Raw genomic sequence first — 25339 nt, 5'->3', positions numbered from 1 at the left:
GACATTCAAGTAAGAATGTCAAGTAGGTAGTTGACTACTCAAGTTCAAGGTCAAGAAGGAGGTCCTAAGTAAGGGTAAAAATTATGAAATCATTTACATTTAATTGGTATTTAATGCCTTGAGACTGCTTAAGACTACATAGATAGTAAGTAAAGGAAGAAATGAGGTCTAGGCCTGGCGCAGTGGCTCATGCCTGTAATCCCAGCACTTTGGGAGGCCGAGGTGGGTCAAGAGATTGAGACCATCCTGGCTAACATGGTGAAACCCCATCTCTACTAAAAATACAGAAAAATTAGCCAGGTGTGGTGGGCACCTGTAGTCCCAGCTACTCAGGAGGCTGAGGCAGGAGAATCACTTGACCTGGGAGGCCGAGGTTGCAGTGAGCTGAGATCACACCACTGCACTCCAGCCTGGCCACAGAGTGAGACTCCGTCTCAAAAAAGAAAAAAAAGAAATGAGGTCTAAAAACTGGATCCTAGGGTTCTCTAATGTTTAAAGATCAGGAAGGTGAGGGCGAACTAGCAAACAAAACTAAAAAGCAGCTATCACTGAGATAAGAGGAAAACTAGATGTGGTGTCCTGAAAATCAAGCAAAGAAAATGTTTGCCAGAGGAGGAGGGAGGGAAGGGATTAACTGGGTCCGTGTTAAGTAAAGCAAAGACTGAGAAAGACTACTGAATTTAGCAATGCAGACATCATTGAGGACCTTCATCAAGATCAGTTTAGAGGAATGGTAGTAGTTAAAACCTTATCAGATTTTAAGAGAAAAGGATAATGCTAGGAACTTTTCATTCCCAGTAATGAAGCACGTAATTCATATTACCTGGCTAAGTTAATTTTTTAAGTTAAAATCATAAAATAAATAACAAACAGCAATGAACCTTCAGGCTGAGACTTTAAAGGAGACAGCAGAAAGTGAACCCAACATTTGGAGCTACTTTTGCCCCCAGTATGTTGAGAAGCTTGGTGGCTTCAGGAGGTAGGGGTCAAAAGTTAGAATCTGTGGGCCGGGCGCGGTGGCTCACGCTTGTAATCCCAGCACTTTGGGAGGCCGAGGTGGGTGGATCACGAGGTCAGGAGATCGGGACCACGGTGAAACCCCGTCTCTACTAAAAATACAAAAAAAATTAGCCGGGCGTGGTGGCGGGCGCCTGTAGTCCCAGCTACTCAAGAGAGGCTGAGGCAGGAGAATGGCGTGAACCCGGGAGGCGGAGCTTGCAGTGAGCCGAGATGGCGCCACTGCACTCCAGCCTGGGCGACAGAGCGAGACTCAGTCTCAAAAAAAAAATTCAGCTGTACTTTCTAAAAACTTTATGAAATATTCAAAATTCTGAAGATAAGGGACTAGGAATGGTGGACCTCCTTCACCCCTTTCTTCTGTATTTCAATATATCAGTAGTTCTCCAAATGTGATCCCTGGACCAGAATTAGATACTGTTAGAAATGCAGGTTCTTAAGCCCCACCCCAGACTTAATAAATCAGCAGCACTCAAGGGTAGGGCCCAGTTATGTGTGTTTTAGTGATAGTTTGATGCACACTAAGTTTGAACACTGCTGCAGCTGAGGACCATTTCTACCCTTTGAGCTACCAATTAAGCAAGTAAGCATTTTGAGGGATTAGTAGAATAGTAGAGGGGAGAATATTTGGGGATGTTTTGGGAGCTAGAGGAAGCTCAGGATGAGCTAGAAGAATCTTTGCTATGGAATAAAAGTGGAATAAGCAAGGACTTCTGCCTACTGTAGAAAAAATGACATTTGACAAAAACTGTTGAATTTTCTTGCCTTTTTAATGCAGGAAAACAGGGCTGCCTTATTCAAAAATTCCTGTCCTTTGTATTTGGAATAAGATGCTATTTTAATACTGTCAGTCTATTAGTCTGGAATTAAGATGCTAGGCCACTGCTTTTCAGTCTAAGTATTTTCTGTAGTCTGAGTTTAGGCCCAGTTTTATTCTCTTGGGCACTCAGTGGAGCAAAGACTGGTAGAATTTCACTAGCTATAGGGACCGCAGTTTTTCCCACTGAGTGATAGTGGGAAAATCTGAAAGACTACAAAAATGATAAACATTTAATTGTATGATTTTTTTATGAAAACAAAAATGTTTTCATATTTTTATTTTACTTATCAGTATTATACATAAAGATATATTTTTCCTTCAAGAGATGGAAGTTGTTTCTATTGTAAAACAAAATGTTCATTTGAAACACTGTAATGATGTATAACAGAAATATACACATATACTTCATTAAGTTCAACTTTTCTATTAACTATGTAACTAAACAATTCACTTTTAGTTGCTGAGCACATCTTCTTATTGTAGAATGAAGCAATCAATTCAGCTATTCTATCATTTTGATTAAAATTATGAAACACTCTGAAATTGAGAGTTATGTGAAAAATACAGCATTTTTAGTATCAATTTTACATAATGCAGCATTCATTCATTCACTAAATGTAAATATATAATCTTCTAATTTTTTAACAGGTGAAACTGTGATAATATGTATTTAAAGTACCATGACAATTTATAAGGATATGGCCGGGCACAGTGGCTCACGCCTGTAATCCCAACACTTTGGGAGGTGGAGGTGGGCAGATCACTTGAGGTCAGGAGTTCAAGGCCAGCCTGACCAACATGGTGAAACCCCATCTCTACTGAAAATACAAAAATTAGCCAGGCGTGGTGGCATATTCCTGTAATCCCAGCTACTCAGGAGGTTGAGGCATGAGAATCACTTGAACCCGGGAGGCAGAGGTTACAGTGAGCCAAGATCGCACCACTGCACTCCAGCCTGGGCAACAGAGTGAGACTCTCTCTTAAAAAAAAAAAAAAAAAAAAAATTATAAGGATTACGGCATTTAATAACTTTAACTTTATGTTTTACTATAAATTATTAGGAAAATACTGGATTGATCCAAATCTCGGCTGTCCTTCAGATGCCATTGAGGTTTTCTGCAATTTCAGTGCTGGTGGTCAGACATGCTTACCTCCTGTTTCTGTAACAAAGGTATGTTACTGAATTTTAGAACACATGTCGTTATATTGCACAGTATCAGTGAAAAATTATGTTTAAAATTCTATCACTTTAAATAATTATGAATTTTAAGAATGAAAGCAAAGATTATTCTCTATTATGTATGAGAAACAAATATGTTATTTTTTAAAACTAGTTAATCACAGTAAATCTTGACATTTTGATTGTGCCTTTTTATTATTTGGCTTAGTTTGCCTTACCCTACTGATCATGTTTTTTAAATTCCTTTTAAAATTGTGCAACATATGCTATGTTTTTATGCATACACACACATTAGAAATTTCTTAAACAGCTATAGTGTTTGTAACCAGTAATCAGTTACCTGAAGTTTTGTTGAAAATTATATTATAATCATTAAAAAAGAATTTTGCCACAAAATCTCGCTATTTATGGTTATTAGGCACACAATAACCTTTCTTAAACATCCACAGAATACTACTAAAAACTTCTTTCATGAGTAATTCTATAAATCAAACATTTAGAACAAATGCATGTTAGTTTGTTAAACTAACATATATTATAACACTGGGTGTTATAACAAATATTTATAAAACCTAAATCCTAGCTTTACCTATAACATATATTGAAATCAAAACTGTTTCTTTCTTTTTCTGATTAAACCAGCTTGATACATGATCAAGAATTTCTCGTTGACAAAGAACTGATACATGTGCCTATTGTGTGTTTTGTTCATCATAAAAAGACAGCAGATAAAATTCAGTCTCTTTAGCTGCTTCTTATTGAACCGCGCTCTCCTCCTAAAACACCTCTCTTCATTAACCAGGGCATTCCATCAATTTATATTAATAGGCATTCACCATTATCACCCCTGAAATAGAAGAGGGAAGGACTCTTCCATTCCTAGGGAATCATGAACCTCTAATAAAGAGCAGCATTATATTCCTACTTCCAAAATATCCACATCATCATCCTCATTCCAGTGGAAGTTGGCATAGGATTATCATAGAAGAAAAGAAGATAGGACTGTGTGAACTGTGCAGAGGAAATAGGAGCAGTGGGGAAGCGGCACTCTAGTTATTTCCATGACCGAATCACTTCTCTCATTTCTTTGATTCATAAACTCAACCCAAGGAAGACCAGAGAAGTACTGGGACGAACAGTAGACTTGGAATCAGAGACCGGGGTTCTAGTCTCTATTCGATTAACCTAGGAAATAAAACTGTGATCCACTAGAGGGCCTGCTCTGTGCCAGGAACAATGCTAGGTAAATTACATTGATCATTTTTAATCCTCATAACAACCATGCCAGATTGGTGTTAGACCCCATTTTACTGACAAGGAAATTAAGGCTCAGAAATCTTAAATATTGTTTGCAAGTTTCTGACTCTAATCTGTAAAATGAAGGAATTGAATTACTTAAATTCTAACGTTCCTTATCATCTTTCCATGTGTATGCCCTTCTTTTGCCTTTCCTCTCATTTTGTTTTTCTTTCTGTTTTTCTTTTTGTTGTTATTGTTTTTCTTCTACCTTACCTCATAACTGATATTTTTCTGACTTTATGCTTGGAAATCAGTACAAATTCCTCAGTAGGAACTATTTCTGTTCACTTATATTATGACCATATCCCTGCTTGAATAATGCTAAAATAATAATAATAATGTCTAGAGCTATAGGAAAATCTGCCTTCCTGTTCAAGCCTGGGAAACGTGCAGTCAGTCTTCTTAAGTCTGATATTGTCCTATATATTAACTAATATATGTATTAGTTAATACTTGTTTATGCATTCATTCATTCATTCAATAAATATTTATTGACGATTCACTGTGTGAATGAAACTACATTAAGGGCTGGCAACACAAAGAATAGGATTCTGTCCTTGTCCTTTAAGGCTCTCAAAGTTAAAATTACTCAACCAAATTATTGTTACAGCTTGTAACTCATCTTTGGAAACTCTCACAAAAAAAATCTCGAAAGCAGAGGCAGAATCTCAGATTTTTATTAAAAGTATTAAAGCATTAACCAAAAGCAAATTATTACTTTATATACTGTGAAAATTATGTTTATTTTATTGATATTATATGTAGTAGCCTGATGGTATGCTGGAGCCAATTCCTACAGGCTCAGGAAAGCCAGTTGTTTACATTTCTTCCCATTGCCATGTTCAGTGACCTCACCTTGGTAGTCTGAATTCAGCCATGCCTGTAATCCCAGCACTTTGGGAGTGCTTCTACCATAGGAGTCAGGAAATACTATAAATCATGGTTTTTCCTCCAAAAAGCAGTGGTTAAACATTTACCAGCACACCACTGACTGGCACTTCAGTTCCAAGAAAAGGAGCTTTCTGGAGGCTGCCTTTGAAGGACTTTTCCTGAGGTTTTCCTGAACTGTTAAGTTTCTCAATTGCCATGTTATAACCTGCATATTGTTTCTATGACATTAGTTGGAGTTTGGAGTTGGGAAAGTCCAGATGAACTTCCTTCATTTACTGAGTTCGAAAGCCACCCATATCATCACCATTCACTGTCTAAACACCCCAAGGTGGACAAGCACACAAACAAATGGCCCAGGATTGCCTATTGGTTTCAAGGGATGGAATGGCCAGACTTTTAAAGTAAACAGTCTACTTGAACCTAAAGTGCTTTCAGATGACTGCAAGGTAAGGAAATGGCACTTTTAGAATTGTTCAATATAACTAACTTAAAATTGATAAAACCATAAAATTAGGATAATTAGAGTAAGACTTTAATTACAAACTGCAGATACAGAAGGGTAGTAAGTTTTAATGTGCCTGACTTGTAACTGCATTTTTTAGAATCAATCATTTGTTTGTATCATACCTTATCAACTTGTGTCATACCAATTGGTGTTAGAGTTTTACATGCAAAACAGGTGTTAAGATGTAAATTTTATTTTTATTCCCTATATGAAATAATTATACCAGGATGGATGGATAGATAGATAGACAGATAGATAAATGATAGATAGTGAATTTGGATAAATATTTTCATGTGTTTTCACTGCTGTAATTCTACATCTCATTATTGCATAAAAGGCAAGTTATAGAGGCAGGTAAGTTTTATTTCATTCTGTCAATCCCTGTACCTAATACCAAATATGGGTATAATTACATACTGACTGGCCCCACCAGTAAGTATTTGAATTATAGCCTATTTTTTTTCCATTAAAATTAAATAATAGGGCCGGGCATGGTGGCTCATGCCTGTAATCCCAGCACTTTGGGAGGCCAAGGCAGTCAGATCACTTGAAGTCAAGAATTCAAGACCAGCCTGGCCAACATGGTGAAACCCTGTCTCTACTAAAAATCCAAAAATTAGCCGGGCATGGTGGCAGGTACCTGTGATTCCAGCTACCTGGGAGACTGAGGCAGGAGAACCAGGAGGCGGAGGTTGCAGTGAGCCAAGATCGCACCACTGCATTCCAGCCTGGGCGACAGAGTAAGACTCTGTCTCAAAAAATAATAATAATAATTAAATTAAATTAAATTAAATAATGGGGCTGGACACTGTGGGGCACATCTGTAATCCCAGCACTTAGGGAGGCTGAGGCAGGTGGTTCACTTGAGGCCAGAAGTTTGAGACCAGTCTGGGCAACATGGAGAAACTCCGTCTCTACTAAAAATACAAAAATTAGCCAGGCATGGTGTCACACGCCTATAATCCCAGCTACTCAGGAGGCTGAGCCACAAGAATTGCTCGAACCTGGGAGGCAGAGGCTGCAGTGAGCCAAGATTGTGCCACTGCACTCCAGCCTGGGCAACAGAGCAAAACTCTATCTCAACAAAAAAAAAAATTAAATAACAGATATTATGAAAAATCTATAATTTTAAAACACTATTTCTTAGAGCAGGTGTTGGCAAACTACGTTCAACAGACCAAGTCAGGCCCACTGCATGTTTTTGTGAATAAATTTTTATTGGAACACAGCCATCCTTAATTCATTTACTTATTATCTATGGCTGTTATGGCACTACAATGGCAGAGTTGAGTAGATATGACAGAGACTGCAGGGCCCACGAAATGTAAAATATTTACTATCTGGCCCTTTAGAGAAGAGTTTGCTGACCCCTCTTTTAGAGAATGGAGTTGTCCACTTTATGTATATATCATTAATTATTTTAAGTAGCTTCATTTCCTATCCTTGTGTAGTATGAAGCCCATGATTTAGTATCTCAACATTTCCAAGGTACTCTACTTTTTCATAACATTTTATTTCCAGGAAAATAGTGCTTGAAAAATCATAAGAAAATAGAAGTATATATATCGTATTATCTATATTTGAAGAGATAAGTATCATCAACAAATGTATTTAACTTGTACAGTTGGGCCCAGAAACATTCAGTGACTCACTAGTACCTCTGAGACACAATTCAAACTTATGAACTCCATTGAGTGCTTACAACAACCAGACCCCAGCCTGCTTTTCTAGATTGGGCTTTCACTGGCTGTCTGTTGTAAACGATGGTCAAACTCATCTGTTACAATAATAATAGGGATAATAATATCAACAGCCCCTACTACTATTTATTGGGAGTTTTATTATATGTTAAGTGACCATGCATTACATTAATTATTTTATTCGTAATAACAGCTTTGTAAAGAATATATTATTGGTCCTATTTTATAGGTATGAAAGTAAAGGCACAGAGAACTTGCTCAAGGTTATTTTGAGCAAAGTAATGCAGCCAATTAGCATAATTAAAAATAAATTAGCAAGTAAGTAAAATTAGCATAAGTAAAATAAAAATTAAAGTAAAAAATAAAAATTAAAGTAATGCAGCTAATTAGATAATCGCAATCATACAGCTAATTAGAGGAGAAACAAGAAATCAATCCCAGGCATGGCTGGGCACAGTGGCTCATGCCTGTAATCCCTGCACTTTGGGAGGCCAAGGCAGGCACATAACAAGGTCAGGAGATCGAGACCATCCTGGCTAAAATGGTGAAACCCCGTCTCTACTAAAAATACAAAAAATTAGCCGGGCATGGTGGCAGACACCTGTAGTCCCAGCTACTCTGGAGGCTGAGGCAGGAGAATGGCGTGAACCTGGGAGGCGGAGCTTGCAGTGAGCCGAGATTGCGCCACTGCACTCCAGCTGGGCGACAGAGCGAGACTCCCTCTCAAAAAAAAAAAAAAAAAGAGAAAAAGAAAAGAAATCAATCCTAAGCATGGAGAACTTCAAAGCCCAGGCCTTACTGTACTGCTAGTGACTTTTGATTGAAACTTCATTTAATCCTCGCAAGTCTGTGAGGTATGTGTTTATTATTCCCATTTTATATGTGGAGAAAGTGAGAGTACCAGCATTTCTATCAAAATCTGTCCCAGGTCAAATCCGTGAATTTAAACGCCATGCTAAGCTAATTTTCACAGCCACTTTCTACTTGCCCATCTGTTTTTTAGTTTTTTGTGGTTGTTGTTCTGTGTGTGTATATGTACGGGTGTTCAGCTTAAGCCATTCATTTTCTCTGAAATGCCTTTCTATACCTCACTAATCAAGTGGAAATTTTAGGCATACTTTAAAGCCCATCTATATTCCAAATTTTTTCATGAAGCTTTCCCTTGGTACTCTAGTTAGAAATGAGGAATTTACTCACTATCTACATTTTTTACATTGTACTTTCTATAGATGGTCTTTTGTTGTGGTTATTTGTTTATGTTTTTACTCTCTTCAATTAGATATACAAGCCACTAGCATTTAGAAGCCAGAACTAATGTATTCATCTTTGTATTTCACAAGCACTGTAAGAACACTAAGGGTTATATCTTATTCAACTATGCTAAATATACTTAGTATTCAATAAATATTGCTTAAAAGACTTAATGAATGAATCTAACAGTGCCTTACATACAGAATTTTAGGTCTTGTTATCATACCAAGCTTATGACTTTAGACAAGTAACTTATTTTCAATGAGCTTCAATTGCCTTAACTTTAAAATAAAATCTATAGCTTAAATAATCTCTAAAGTTCCTTCAAAATTTAAAATTTATATCATGATAATTCTCTGAATAAGTGAATTAGCTTCTAAATAACAGCTCCACAAAACTCATCAATCGTTTTTCTCTATTGTGTCTGGTTGAATCTTAATCGCAGGATATTTTATGATATGTTTTTGTTCCATAGAATTTATTAGACACAAAAGAGAAGAAAGAGGGAAACTGTATAAATAGAGAGCTACAGGATGGGGGAGGGAGAAACCTAAAAGATGATTGCACATAATTATAATTTTAACTATTTCTGACTGAGGTGATTCTGTTTATTTTCTACCTGAAATACAGAGGTTGAAATAGCTCGTTCCCTTTTATCAAAGAAAAATATCCATCCTGAGGTATCAGCACCAAATAAAGGAATACAGAACAGATGGTTATTACTCATATTAGGAGTATTGCAGCCTTTTAATTCATATCTGGTCCAATGATTCATAGACAGTTGAAGCAGAAGCCTGGCCTTAGCCTCTGGAAGTGAAAAATTAGAACACACAGTGCCATTCTAGAGAAAGGAATAAGCCCAGGTTTTCAACTAATAATAGTAATTTTACCATTTATTGAGCATTGTTCTAGGCACTTTCTATTCGTTATCTCTAATCCTTAAAACAAGTTCACATTATCTGTGAAAGGCATTGTCTGCTGAAAGTGACTGCTAATGAAATGCATATGAAAGCATTTTGTTCTTATTTTACAGATTGAAGATGGCAGCTGGCATAAGGCAACATTTCTTTTTCACACCCAGGAACCTAATCAACTTCCAGTGGTTGAAGTACAAAAACTTCCTCATCTCAAAACTGAACGAAAGTATTACATTGAAAGCAGTTTTGTATGCTTTCTATAAAGTCTCTGAATTAGTTCCAAATTCAGGCTGTTGGCCAGGTAATTGCTGCAGCGGGAGAAATAAGACAGAAAGATACTGTCGTCATGAAATGCATGTAATAAAGCATTGGCTAAATCTTAAAGAATCTCAGGAAGAACAGACTTCCTCCTAAGAAGGAGAAAAGGCATTTTTAAAGGACTATGATTGATAAAGTATTTAATTCTTTTAAAAATTATATTGATCTCAGCTTTCTTAGAGAATTCCCTAGAACTAAAAATTTATAAATATGGAATTTTTCAGGGTATCTTATATTTTTGACTGAGTGCGTAGTACCCATTAGACAGCTGGAGATGCAGAGCACTATGGAGCAATACTGGCTAATGCTTCCAAATGTGCACTGCTTCTGTCTAAAAATTACAAGCCACAGTCTAATATGTCTTATTTTCCAAAACACTAAGCTGTATTCAGGTCCCGGATGGGCATATACATCTTAGCCGGTGATACACTACCTCTTACGTGTTGCCTCTTTGTGTTGCTTGGTGCTCTTTCGAAAACAAGGTGCTTATGGCTTTCACAGACTATTTCCTTTTTCATCTTTGTCATTCTTTAAAAGTGTATGTACTGGTTACATCAAGATATGTTTTGGTGGTTAGTACTTACTTTAATTTGTTTGGTCACACACTTAATAACACGTAAAACTATTTATGTGAAGTCCTTGTTTTATTTTAAAATTCTCTTTGTGTATTTGGAATCAAAGCCAGCATATTGTAACCTGTGCTTATACGCAGAAGAGTTAGATTTCTTTGTTTTTGTTTTATTTTTTAAATTGTTGTAAAAATTATTATAGGCCAGCTACATCTAGTAGTAGGTTTGGGGTAGAGATTGGGGGTTGTGCCATACTGTTTTTAAAGTTCATGACCATCTGGAATGATACTTAGTGTATATATATTTTGTAAAGTTTTAATTCAGCAAATTTTTTTAAATTGCTGCTGTTTTAAATTATAAAAACTTTATATTTCTGCTTTGTAGAAATTATATGTTTTGTAGTATTCATTGATTCTCTTTCACTGTACTTAAATTTAGTGTTAGTACTTTAAAAATTTTAATTTACCAGTCTTTAAAGCAACATCCAGAAAAAAAAGTCTTTTCCCATTTAAAATAGGCTCAGCCAGTTCAATGTCTCGTTATCAGAGAAATGTTAGTTCAATATTGAAAGAAAAATCTTATACCTCTTGGTATCTAGAAAAGCTTGTTCATCCGTTATAAATATATCTTTAGCCACAGCAAACCACACTTAACCTATCTATAATAAAAATGTGCTTTAAATAATTTTGGGTGGTATTTGTTTTTCCTCTTTTGTTACAATATGCTTTTATTATTTATGATAGCCCCTCTGGCATAGCCTTTCTGTGTTATGTATATTTATATTGTTAAGAAGTATCTTTTATATACCTGCAAAAGGATTATAGGACCTGTTTCTATGACAAAAATAAACTCTTACATATATGATCAAATGACTTTCAACAAGTGCGCCAATGCCATTCAATGGAGAAAGGACAGTCTTTTCAACAAATGGTTCTGGGAAAACTGGATATCCACATGCAAAAGAATGATGTTGAACACTTACCTTATATTACATACAAAAAGTAACTCAAAATGGGAGCAAATATCTAAACAAAAGAGCTAAAACTATAAAACTCTTAGAAGAACACAGAAAATCCTTCATGACACTGGATTTGGCAATGATTTCTTGGAATGACAACGAAAGCACAGTCAACAAGAGAAAAAAATAGACAAATTGGACTCTCTCAATATTAAAAATTCTCTGTGCATCAAAGAACACTATCAAGAAAATGAAGAAGCAGCCTAATGAATATGATAAAATATTTGCAAATCATATATCTGATAAGGGATTAGTATCCAGAATATATAAAGAACTCCAGTGACTCAACACTAGAAGAACTAGCAACCCAGTTTAAAGAATGGGCAAAGGACTTGAATAAACATTTCTCCAAAGATACAGAAATGACCAATGAATAAAAAGATGCTGGCTGGGCACAGTGGTTCATGCCTGTAATCCCAACACTTTGGGAGGCTGAGGTGGGAGGATTGCTTGAGTCCAGGAGTTCAAGACTAGCCTGGGAAACATAGTGAGACACTATCACTACAAAAATTTTCTAAAAATTAGCCAGGCATGGTGGCACACATGTGCAGTCCTGGCTATTTAGGAGGCTGAAGCAGGAGCATCACTTGAGCCCAAGAAGTTGAAGTTGTGGTGAGCCATGATCACACCACTGCATTCTAGCCTGGGTGACAGAGTGAGACCCTGTCTCGGAAAAAAAAAAAAAAAAAGTAAAGAGAAGAGAAAATGCCCCAAATCAATAGTCGTTGGGTAAATGCAAATCAAAACCACCAGGAGGTACCAATTCTGTGGTATGATGCAAAAATATATTGGTCTTTATCTCTGGTTCCTGGCACAGGGCTCCTAAGACTCTTGGAATTTTCTAAGTGAAAGGTGTCTCTTGTTATTTATAATGAATGCTTTTCAGTCACACCTGAGTTTATGTTCATAAGGTTTTTTAGAGTGGGGACCCTAAAGAGCCTCAGGATGGAGCTGGTCCCCAGAAAGACTAAGTAATTAGAGGGTTGAGACTTTCAGTCCCACCTACTAACCCCTGGAAAGAGCGGAGGGCAGGCCCTGGAGATGGAGCTCTGTAAAAACTCTTGAACAGTGAGATTTAGAGAGTTTTCTGTTTGGTGAACACATTAACTTGCTGGGAAGGTGATACACCCAGTAGGACATGGAAGCTCTGCACTACACTCTGCATACTCTGCCCTGTGCATCTCTTCCAGCGGGCTGTTCCTAAATTATAATAAACTAGTAAACATAAGTAAAGTGTTTCCCTGAGTTCTGTAAGCCATTCTAGCAAACTGTTGAACATGAGGAGGGGCGTCATGGGAACCTACCATTTGTAGTTGGTTGGTCAGAATTACGGATGGCCTGGGACTCGCAATTGGCATCTGAAGTGGGTACTGAACCCATTTATCTGTGGAATGTGATGCTAATTTCAGGCAGTGTCAGAATTGACTTGAATTGTTGGACATCCAAATTGGTGTCTGAAGAATTGGAGAACTGGTTGTTAGTTTTGGAAAACACCCCAGAACTTTACACCCATTAGGATGGCTATTTTAAAAATAAAAGGAAAATAACAAGTGTTCTCAAAGATGTGGAAAATTGAAAGCCTTATGCATAGCTGGTGGGAATGTAAAATGGTACAACCATTGCACAGAATAGTTTTGTGGTTACTTAAAAAAGTAAATAACTTTTTAAAAAGTTGTGTGTGTGTGTATCTATGTGTATGTATATATCTATGTATATGTATATATAGCTTTATATATATATGAAGCTAAATGTAGAATTACCATATCATCCAGCACTTCTCCTACATCTAGGCATATACCAAAAAAAATTGAAAGCAGGGATTCAAATAAATATTTGTATATCAATGTTTATGGGAAGCATTATTACAGTAGCCAAAGGGATAAACAACCAAAATGTTGATAAACAGATGAATAGATAAACAAAATGTGGTATATACATACAACAGAATGTTATTCAGCCTTCGAAAGGAATGAAATTCTGTTATATGTTACAACATGGATGAACCTTGAAAATATTATACTAAGTGAAATAAGGCAGACACAAAAGGACAAATAGTGTATGATTCCACTTATATGAGGTACCAAGAATAGACAAATACATACAGACAAAAAGTAGAATAGAGGTTACCAGAGGCCAGAGGAGGTGGGAATGAGGTGGGAACTATCCTTTTTTTAATAAGTGCAGAGTTTCTGTTTGGAATGACAATGTTTTGGAGATAGATAGTGATGATTGTTGCATAACAATGTTAATGTACTTATTGCTACTGGATAATACACGTTAAAATGATTAAAACAGTCAATTTTATGTTATGCATATTCTACCCCAATTTTTAAAAATAGGGCCTTGGCAAAGATGTCTGTTTTTTCATTTGAAAAAGATAAAAATGTTTTTAAAAGGAGCACAAAGGTTGAGTGTAAACTAAAGAAACCATATCCTATAATCTAGTTTCAGTCTACATGCTATACATTCTGTTCCAAAAAGTAATAATAACTTAGTTTGCACTTACATGATTTTTCTAGAGATCATTTAAGAAACATATAGAGGACAGAAATGCCTTGCTTTATGTTTTAAGTGTGTTCCTGAAATATCAAATTTAAAGCAAATTTCAATCAACTTAATCATAGGCAGTTAGGCAGTATAGTAGTTAGGAGTGCTCTGAGGATTCACTGTGTGATTTGGGGTGTATCGTTGTAGGTTCATTGTCTCAGTTTCTTTGCTGTAAAACAGTGATAATAAAAATACCTATCTCATTTGGTTGTTGAGTGGATTCAAAAATGGAGAAATGCTTAAAACAGTGTCTGGCACAAAGTAATCACCATAAACATTAGTCGCTGCTATTTATTGCCATCATCATCATCATCATTAAAGATTTAATAGTTCTATGATCATTATCATCAGTTTGTGCTAAATCCCTTAGTAAAATTATTCATCTGCTTTAAAGCCATGCTATCCCCATATTTTGTTGTATATAGATTTTTTATATATTATAATAATTAATTATTAAATATAAAGACTTTCTAAAAATCAAGTGCAACAGATAATGTATACAATTAAGAAAGGTGTTTTGCTTTTCTCCCCACTTTTATGTATTAATGTACAAGTTACAGTGGTTTGGCTGGGCACGGTGGCTCATGCCTGTAATCCCAGCACTTTGGGAGGCCGAGGCGGGTGGATCACCTGAGATCGGGGGTTCGAGACCAGCCTGACCAACATGGAGAAACCCCATCTCTACTAAAAATACAAAAAATTAGCCAGGCATGGTGGCACATGCCTGTAATCCCAGCTACTCAGGAGGCTGAGGCAGAAGAATCGCTTGAACCTGGGAGGCGGAGGTTGCGGTGAGCCAAGATTACACCATTGCACTCTAGCCTGGACAAAAAGAGTGAAACTCCATCTCAAAAAAAAAAAAAAAAAAAATTATAGTGGTTATTACAAAGTAAATATCATGGACATTTTCTGTAATATGAAACCATAGCAAAAGGAATATTGGGCTTAGAGACAGAAAACATGAATCAAGTTTCAACTCTCCCATTTATTGGTTTGCAGTACTTGGATAAGTCACTAATTCTCTGTTATTATCTGTATTGGAATAGAGAGAGAGAGAGAGTAGGTAGGTATATAGAGTTTTGTGAGTTTTTTTTGTCTATATTGGCAGGTTTTTTTTTTTGGTCTGCTTGTCCTATCAATTACATGAGAGAAGGGTGTTAAAATCTCCAACCATGACTGTGGGTTTGCCTGTTTCTCCTTTTGTTTCTCACTTTTTCTTGTTTATACATGTAATTAGTTGCATTCAAATTTACAGTTGGTATATCCTGTAGTGTTCTGGCCAATGTTTAACACCCAGCTCACTAAGAGGAAAGAAAGAGACAATCCCTAATTTGTTAGCATTTGCCCATTTCTGTGGTGTAAATACTTGTACAATGGCTGATTTCAAGCTACAAATAGATTACAGAACATGAAGATAGGAAGAGATAACACGTTGGGTCTAACAAGCTAGTCCAAGTTGGCTTTAGCCCACCATTGGTATGTCATCCTGTCAGAATGATTACTCATTCATTATGAAATATCCGTTTTCTGCTTACTAACTTAATGTTTACTTTTTCTATTGTTAGTATAATTATATGAGCTTTCTTTTGGTTAGTGTCTGCATGGCATATATTTGTCCATCCTTTTATTTTTAACATTTTTGCATCCATTCCTTTATTGTGTTTCTTGTAAGCAGCATGTAGTTGTATTTTTATTTTTAATCCACATTGGCAACTTTAGACTTAATTAGAGTATTTGGTCTGTTTATGTTTAATGTAATTACTGTTAAATTTACATTTAATCCTGTCCTCTTACTATTGTGTATTTATCTCATCTCTAATTTGTTTCCTCTGTCCTCCTTTCTTGCCCTCCTTTTGAGTGGTAAAATATTTTTATTCCTATATTTCCTCTTTTAGCCACTAGCCATATTTTTATTTTCTTTTAGTGGCTACCCTAGAGACTACAGTGGTCACCTTCATATCCTTGACTTTGTAGAGGCTATATAAATTAGTACTTTTCGTGGTGGCTCAAGCCTGTAATCCCAGCACTTTGGGAGGTTGAGGCAGGTGGATCCTTTGAGGTCAGGAGTTCAAGACTAGCCTGGCCAATGTGGTGAAACCCTGTCTCTACTAAAAAAACAAAACAAAAAAAAAATTAGCCAGGTGTGGTGGTACATGCCTGTAATCCCAGCTACTTGGGAGGCTGAGGAAGGAGAATTGCTTGAACCCAGGAGGTGGAGGTTACAGTGAGCCAGGATCACACCACTGCACTCCAGACCGGGTGATGGAGTGATATGCCATCTCAAAAAACAAAATTAGTATTTTTCCACTTTTCAGACAATGCAAGCCCAGATCATGCCACTGCACTGTAGCCCAGGTGACAGAGTGAGACTCTGTGTCAAAAATAAATAAATAAATAAATAAATAAATAAATAAATAGTGCTTTTCCACTTTTCAGATAATACAATAATATTACTACACTTTAATTCCATTTATCACTTCCTGATATTTTGTGGCATTACTCTCTGTATTTTTATTATACATATATTTAAAACCCTAAATATTTTAAACTGACGGTTCATTTAGTTTTTTCTGCCTATTTATCCTTTTCTATGCTTTCTTTTTTGTTGTTTTTTAAAACATTTTTGTTGATATATAACAGTTGTACGTATTTTGGGGATACATGTATTATTTGGGGGATACATATAACATTTTGATACATGTATACAATGTGTAATGATCAAATTAAGGTAATAAGAACATCCATCACCTCCAACATTTATTTTTTCTTTGTGTTGGAAACTACTATTTTTAGTTGTTTGAGGAACCTCTATACTGTTTTCCATAATGGCTGTCCTACTTTACATTCCCACCAACAATGTATGAGCATTCCCCTTTCTCCTCATCTCCTTGCCAACATTTATGTCTTTTATAATAACCATTCTAAATGGGATAAGATGATGTCTCATTGTACTTTTGATTTGCATTTCCCTGATGATTAGTGATGTTGAGAATTTTTTCATATACCTGTTGGTCATTTGTGTATCTTTAGAGAAATATCTACTCAGGTCTTGTGCTGATTTTTTTAATAGGATCATTGGTTTCTTTGCTATTGAGTTGTTTGAGTGCCTTAAATATTCTGGTTATTAGTCCTTGTTGGATTGATCATTTTCAAATACTTTCTCTCATTCTGTGGGATGTCTCTTTTCACTTTTTGTTGATTGTTTCCTTTGCTGCACAGAAACTTTTAGGCTTGATGTAATCCCATCTGTGTATTTTTAAATTGTGTTATTTGTTTTTGTTTGTTTTTACTATTGAGTTGTTTGAATCCCCTAAATATTCTGGTTATTAGTCCCTTCTTGGATGGATAATTTTCAAATATTTTCTCCCATTCTGTGAGTTGCCTCTTCACTTTTTGTTTATTGTTTTCTTTGCTGCACAGAAGCTTTTAGGTTTGATGTAATCCTATCTGTGTACTTTTGCTTTGTTACCTTTGCTTTTGAGGTCTTACTCAAAAAATCTATGCTTTTCTTTCGTTCATTACCATGCTTTCACCTGGGATAATTTGCCTTCTGCTAGAGAACCTCCTTAAGTACTTCTTTTCATGTGAATCTGCTGGTAAAAAATTACCTTCATTTTTTTGTCTGAAAATTATTTCCTTTGTCTATGGGATATTTTTACTGGGTATAGAATTGCGGATTATCATTTGTTTTCTTTTAAAGATATTATTCTATTGTTCTCTAACTTCCGTAATTTCTGTTTAAATATCAGCATGAAGTTTTTATTTATTTATTTATTTATTTAATTTTTGAGACAATCTCACTCTGTCATCCAGACTGGAGTGCAGTGGTGCAATCTCGGCTCACTGCAACCTCTGCCTCCTGGGTTCAAGCGATTCTCCTGCCGCAGCCTCCCAAGTAGCTGGGATTATAGGTGGCCACCACCACACGTGGCTAATTTTTGTAATTTTAGTAGAGACAGGATTTTACCATATTGGCCAGGCTGGTATCGAACTCCTGACCTTAGGTGATCTGCCCAGCTCAGCTTCCCAAAGTGCTGGGATTACAGGCATGAGCCACCATGCCTGTCCAAAGTTTTTTTTCTCATTTGAAGAGATTGTGTCTTTTTCTTTGCTTTTAAGTGTTTTTTGTTGTTGTTGTTGTATTTGTTTTTTGTTTTTGTTTTTGGTCCTTGGTTTTGGATAGTTTTACTATGATGTACTTAGGGTAGATTTCTGTGTAATTATTTGCTTGGGATTCAACATGCTTGTTTAACATGTGACTTGATCTCTCTTGTAAGCTTTGGACAATTTTTGCTGAGGGTTTCATCAAATATTACTGCTATTGATTCAATTATTCTTTGCTTCTAGGACTTTACACACTCATATTTGAAATATATTTACTTTGTCTCATATATCTCTTATGCTCGTCTGTATACTTTTCATCTTTTTTCTCTTTATGCTTCAGTTTATGTTTTTTTTTTTTAACTGAATTAACTTTCAGTTCACTGACCCTATTTTTGCTATATCTAATGTGCTGTTAAACTCACCTTTGAGTTCTTAATATTAGAAATGGTAATTTTTTTTTTTTTTGGAGACAGTCTTGCTCTGTCACCCAGGCTGGAGTGCAGTGGCACAATCTCAGCTCACTGCAACTTCTGCCTCCCAGATTCAAGTGATTCTCCAGCCTCAGCCTCCCAAGTAGCTGGGATTACAGGCTTGTGCCACCACACCTGGCTAATGTTTGTATTTTTTAGTAGAGACGGGGTTTCGCCATGTTGACCAGGCAGGTCTCAAACCCCTGACCTCAGGTGATCCATCCTCCTCGGCCTCCCAAAGTGCTGGGATTAGAGGCATGAGCCAGCAGGCATGGTCAGAAATTGTAATTTTTTCAATTGTAATGTTTTCATGTCATCTTTTATGGAAATCTTCTATCCTATTTATCACTTATTGAGCATAATGATCACAATTGACCCCTGTCCATATTTGATTATTCCAACATCTGCATGTCCTAAAGATCTACTTATATTGTCTATTTTTTCCTTTTAGTTTCCAGTCACTTCATTTTGTCTTCTGGTGTATTTAATAATTTTTTTGTTAAGTGTAAGATATGTACAAAAAATTGCAGAAACTCTGAATGACAATAACTCCTTCCCAAGAGGATTTAATTTCCTTTTGGCAGGCAGTTGGATGCAATCAGTGATTGAGATAGTTCAAGACTGGACTTTAGGCCTTCAGAGAGCTGCCCTGTTTCTAGTTTTATGGGGTAGCCCTTCAGGTGTCTCAACTGAATGCCTTGGGTGGTAACAAAGATCTTGTCCTCCCTTGTTGCCCCTGAACACCGAGTTTCATTTTCACCTTTTCTCCACTTCCCCACCTCACTAGTCTTGAAAACTTCCAAAAGCTCTTGGATACTGTTTTTATGTCCAGTAAAAATTTCTCCCAGGGAAAAAGTGCTGGAGAAGGTCCAGTTTACCTCAGTGTACTTCCTTCTTCATTACTAATCCTCTAGCCCTGGCTGCTTTGGATGATCATTGATGCTGTCAAACATTTATTTTTTATATTTATTCAGATTTTATCATTGTTCTTAGCAGCATGTTTGCTCTGGTATGAGCAGTTCCATCATAACTCCTTATCTATAAAAAGGGAGAATAATTCCTGCTATTTATTCCATTTTTTAGTGGTTGCTGTAGGGATTACAATAGTTCTAATTTAGTACAATCTATTTAGAGCTCATACTGCATTACTTCAAAAAAATAGCATACTTGAACCTTGTATACTTGGAATAGTATGCTTCTACTTAATCCCTTCATCCTTGGGCTATTGTTGTCATATATAGTACATCCATATATATTATGAATCCAACAATATGAGGTTATAGTCTTTGCTTTAAACATGTATATATTTTTGAATTATGAGAAGGAAATTTAAAATATATAAATATATTTTTTCTGTAGGCCCAAGTTACCATCTGGTGTCATTCCCCTTCATCTGAAGAATTTCCCTTATCATTTCTTATAATGTAGGTCAGTTGATCATTAATTTTCTCTGTTTTTGTCTTTATTTCACTTTTCTTTCTTTTTTTTTTTTTTGATAAGGTCTCACTCTGTCACCCAGGCTGGACTGCAGTGTCACATCTCGGCTCACTGCAGCCTCCGTTTCAGAGTTCAAGTGATTCTCCAGCCTCAGCCTCCCGAGTAGCTGCGACTACAGGCACAAGCTACCAATGCCTGGCTATTTTTTGTAGAGATGGGATGTCACAAAGTTGCCCAGGCTAGTCTCAAGCTCCTGAGCTGAAAGCAATCCTCCCGCCTCGGCATCCCTAAGTGCCACCACACCCAGCCCTCACCTTTATTTTTGAAAGATATTTTCTCTAGGTGTAGAATTCTTGGCTGCATTTTTTTTCAGTATTTTGGATATATCAGTCCAATGTCTTCTGGCCTCCAATGTTTGTTATTATAATTTAGTCATTATTTGTTCTCCATTTGTAATATATCATTTTTCTCTTGCTTCTTTCAAGATATCTTTTTATCTTTCTTTGGCTTTCAGCAATTTATCTATGAATACTTCTGTGCTTATATTTATCCTACTTGGGGCTTGCTGAGCTCAGGTCTAAAATGCTCTGTATCATCTCAGTGCAACATTTTTCATGTATAATGTCTTATATTGATTCTCACACAGTAACAGCACAAATATTCAAATCACAACACTTATATACATAGAGTGAGGTAACCATCAGTCAAAAGTAAAATCTTTAAATTCATAAATTACACTGTAAACATATTTTCCCATTGACAAAACAGTTTGGCTCATTAAACTAAAGGCTAAAAGGTAGAACAAGTTAATTTAAAAATTCTATCAAATATTCTTTATATACAGGCAGTGTTGCCATGAAGCTAATGAATGTAAGCTTTAAATCCCTGAAATGGCCTTCAAAATGTGTTCACATGGGCCTCTATGTTTGTAAAGTTTACAAAAATACAATAATTTTTTGTTCTTTTTAACATAGAAGAGCATAAATTGAATGAGTTTCAGGCTTCGCAAAACCTAGATCTTCCCCTGCTTTTCACCTTGAATGAAACACAAATGTAGTTCTTTTCATGGGAAGCAAAAAGGAGTTTTTTGCGTGCTTGATGATTTTGTAATAAAGAGGAGGATCGCTTCTAGGGGCACAGAAACAACCTGAGCAGTAGAAACATGGTGTTTGGCAGGAGGCACTTTGGCAGGTCTCATGTCTGACCAAAATATAAGAGTTTGGCCCTCCTACGCAAGACTGGCAGGTTTTATAGTTTCAAAAATAAGTGTAAGCTAAGCCTTCAATGTATGTCCTGTTGGGTGTAACTTTTTCCTCATTATCTACATATTAATTGGCTATGTGAGCTATGATGAAGTTGTTGTCACCTAAGCCTGGGTACACAGTTACGCAATCTGTGTGCTTTGGATTCAGAGTCCTAGCATTGTTTAAAGCCAAGTTAGAAAAATGATACCTCTTTGGAGAAGAGCAACTGATGGGGAATCTAAGCTGTCATCTTGGCTGTGCCTAGCAGTAGAATTTTAGAACTGCACACAAGTACAAAAAATAATCTCAGTAACAATCCATTAAAAATAATTGCATTTTATTAGGTATCTAGTTCAGAACAAATTTACAGTTGAAATGCAAGAAAACGTTTCACTTCTTTTTTTTTTTTTTTTTTTTTTGAGATAGAGTCTGGCTCTGTCACCCAGGCTGGAGTGCAGTGGTGCGATCTCAGCTCACTGCAACCTCCACCTCCCGGGTTCAAGCAATTCTCCTGCCTCATCCCCAAAGTGCTGGGATTACAGGCGTAAGCCACAGCGCCCAGCCAGTTTTTCACTTCTTGAAGCAAATAGTTGAAACCCAGTTTCATGAAAAGGGCATTCTTCATGAAAAGGGCATTCCTCATGAAGGCATAAGGATCTTCCTCAACTACTAGGAAATAAAAACTTTATTTAAACTTTATTGATATTACATTTAATTTTTTCACTTGAGCATTTTCAGTGTATAAAAGAGGTTCTCATTTAACTACTAATGCAAATTCCAAGATACTATGTAAAACATTCACAATTAAAATAATTTTTGCTCCCAAATGTTTTCCACATAATTCAATATACTCCAAAAAATACTATGTATTTTTTTCAAGTCTTCATACAATGAAAAAACAACTTTGTAGAAATCTTTAAATTAGTAGACATTAGCAAGTTTTTGGTTTGATAGTTGGAAGCGAGAGATTAAAACAATCGGAATTTCTTTAGCTTGGTTTTTATAGCCAAATATTATTCTGGCTGGTAAAACTTGCTCCTTTTAGGCCTTGTGTTAAAGAGAAATAATAATAATAAATTGAATTTTTTTTTAAAAATTCTAAAATCTTCTTAGAAATAAATTTCACATACGTCTCTGCAGCAAATACTATGCCTTCTGTATCAGGTCCTGAATTTCTGTAGTAGTAATTACCCAGTTATTGGATCCTCCTAGAAGAACATCAGTTATGAGTGAACCACCTAAATGTATGATGTATTTGTTTGATCCAAATAATGCTTTGCCAGTAATCAATCCAGGCAATTCTTTGGAAACAGTTATTTGTGTGGTCATAATATGTCCATCCAAATCACGGTATAAGTCACTATCCCCTGTTAAGAATAATCATACCCAGAACCAATCTGTGGTTTCTTCCCTCACCACTTACTTCTGTGCCCCAACCTTAGAACCCAAGCTCAGGAAATGAATATGGCTCTTTATCACCTGCAGGATGAAGAACTGCAAGCTTCTCTGCAAGGCCTACAAAGCCTTGGTGACCTGATTTTTGATCACCTGTCAACATTTTCTCCTTCCTTTCTTAACAAAGTCAGCACTCTCCCACCATATTTAAGTATCTGTCCTAGTCTGTTCTCTGTTGCTATAACAGAATACCACAGACTCAGTGATTTTCAAAGAGAAGAAATTTATTTCTCACAGTTCTGGAGGCTGGAAAGTCCAGAGCATGGTGCAAGTGTCTAGTGAGGGTTATCCCACGCCAGAAGGTGAAAGCAATGATACAAGAGGCAACCTGGGCTGGATTTGTTTTACAAAAACTCAGTCACATGAAAACTAACCCACTTTCATGCTAAGATTAATCCATTCATGAATGCTCTACCCTCTTAAACTAATCACCTCTTATTAGGCCCCTCCTCTCACTTGGGTTGGGGATTAAGTTTCCAACATATGGACTTTTGGGGTACACATTCAAACCACAAGACTCTCTGATGTGCCCTGAACATACTCTACTTTCTCATTCCCATCTGGAAAGCTCTCCTGCCCTGTCCTTCTGGCCAACTCCCATTCATTCTTCAAGCTCCTCAGAAAAACTTTCCTGACTTTCCCCACACAGGAATGCATGCTACGTACACTTAAGATCACATTCTATATTCTAATTACTTGCTTCAGTGTTTCATTTTTGCTATTTTCATGTTTATCTCCCTTCACTGAACTGTGAGCTCCTTGTAGGCAAATGGTAGATTTTAATACATATAATTACACAGCACAGCACAGTGTGTGATGCATAATAGGTGCTCAAGTCCTTCATGTTTTTACATTTTATTGTCGTGTATCAGACACTGTACTTTGAGTTGTTGAGAAAAAATGCAGGGTCCCTGTGAGCTTACTGTCTGGAGGAGAAACTGATGTTAATCAAGTGATACTATAAGTAAATACAGAATTATAACTTGAAATAAGTTCTCTAAACACACACACACACACACACACACACACACACACACACACACACACACACAACCATGATCTAGGTTGAGCACAGGGGAGGAGGAGAGGTCAAAAATGCTTCCCTAGGGAAGTAGTGCTTGACTTGTCATCTGAAGAACGAGTAATTAAGAGATAAAACTGGAGAGAAGATATAGGCCAGAATGTGAGGGATCTTCACAAGACCATAATATTTAGTTCTTTATCTTAAAAGGAAAAATTAGGCATTGAACGTTTTTAAGGACATGACTGACATTATTAGACACATTTGTAACAATGTTCACACGTACTTTGGAGAATTAATTGAAAAGACAAATGATTATTGACTAAGTTAACATATTAATAAGTTAACTAATATGCTAGTTCTTGACTATGTTAATCTCATCTAATTGAAATTTGAATTTTAATACACTTCTGTTATAACGCTGTCTAACTGAAATATAATATGAGCTACATATGTAACTTCAAATATTTTAATAGCCACATTAAAAAACATAAGAGTTCAGGCACAGTGGCTCAGGCCACCCAGCACTTTGGGAGGCTGAGGCAGGCAGATCACTTGAGGCCAGGAGTTTGAGACCAGCCTGGCCAACGTGGTGAAAACCCGTCTCTGCTAAAAAATACAAAAATTAGCCAGGTGCTGTGGCAGGTGTCTGTAATCCCAGCTACTCAGGAGACTGAGGCAGGAGAATTGCTTGAACCCGGGAGGTGGAGGTTGCAGTGAGCTGAGATCGCACCACTGCACTCCAGCCTGGGTGACAGAGCCAGTCTGGCTGTTACTTAGAAAGAATGGAAAGAAAAACTAATGCCCTCTTTCCTACTTGAAACCCATCAGGATTCCCAGTTATACATTGAGTTTGTGTCTGTCACTGACAGTTGATTCCCATGCATGATCTCATATAATCTTCTCAATGACACTGGGAGATTTATATTAATAATACCATGTTCCCTAGTTTATAGCTTCAAGAAACTAAAGCTTGCAAAGGCGTTAACATCAGGTGTGTCCTCCTTTTTCATACAAGATTGGATTTAATGGTTAACACAGATTAGGGTGGGTTTTCCCATTTCCAGAGTGTAAGGGTTTTGCTTCTCTCCCTCTGCGGGTCTCCTCCACTCTTTACACCCAGTAGGGCGTGGAGGGTGGCCTAGGGTGTGGCCCAGGAAGCTTCCCTAAGGGAAGGGGGTGGCGGAAACCAGACGGTTTGAAACCCATCAGGATTCCCAGTTATATCTCGAGTTTGTGTCCGTCACTGCTAGTTGATTCCCATGCATGATCTCATATAATCTTCGCAATGACACTGGGAGATTTATATTAATAATACCATGGTCCCTTGTTTATAGCTTTAAGAAACTAAACTTGGAAAGGCCTAACATCAGGTGTGTCCTCTATTTTCATACAAGATCGGATTTAATGGTTAACACAGATTAGGGTGGGTTTTCCCTTTTCCAGAGTGTAAGGGTTTCGCTTCTCTCCCTCTGCGGGTCTCCTCCACTCTTTACACCCAGTAGGGCGTGGAGGATGGCCTAGGGTGTGGCCCACGAGGCTTCCCTAAGGGAAGGGGGTGGCGGAAACCAGGCGG

The 25339-nt window shown here is 36.7% G+C and overlaps 1 protein-coding gene across 1 annotated transcript in view; it reads left to right on the top strand.

Annotated features, from left to right (window-relative positions):
- COL24A1 (collagen type XXIV alpha 1 chain) overlaps nt 1-13104 on the top strand; it is a 486748-nt gene extending 473644 nt beyond the window's left edge. Inside the window, exons 60-62 of the mRNA XM_063624268.1 lie at nt 2899-3008; nt 5438-5653; nt 9697-13104. Coding sequence (XP_063480338.1) covers nt 2899-3008; nt 5438-5653; nt 9697-9843 — 473 coding nt within the window. The 3' untranslated portion in view covers nt 9844-13104. The remainder of the gene's footprint in view (nt 1-2898; nt 3009-5437; nt 5654-9696) is intronic.
- Nucleotides 13105-25339: the final 12235 nt, after the last annotated feature.

The sequence above is a fragment of the Symphalangus syndactylus genome, chromosome 12 (assembly GCF_028878055.3).
Source record: "Symphalangus syndactylus isolate Jambi chromosome 12, NHGRI_mSymSyn1-v2.1_pri, whole genome shotgun sequence".
In the NCBI taxonomy this organism is placed as follows: domain Eukaryota; kingdom Metazoa; phylum Chordata; class Mammalia; order Primates; family Hylobatidae; genus Symphalangus; species Symphalangus syndactylus.
Note: the sequence above shows the minus strand (reverse complement) of the source record. Positions and strands in the feature narration are given on the sequence as shown.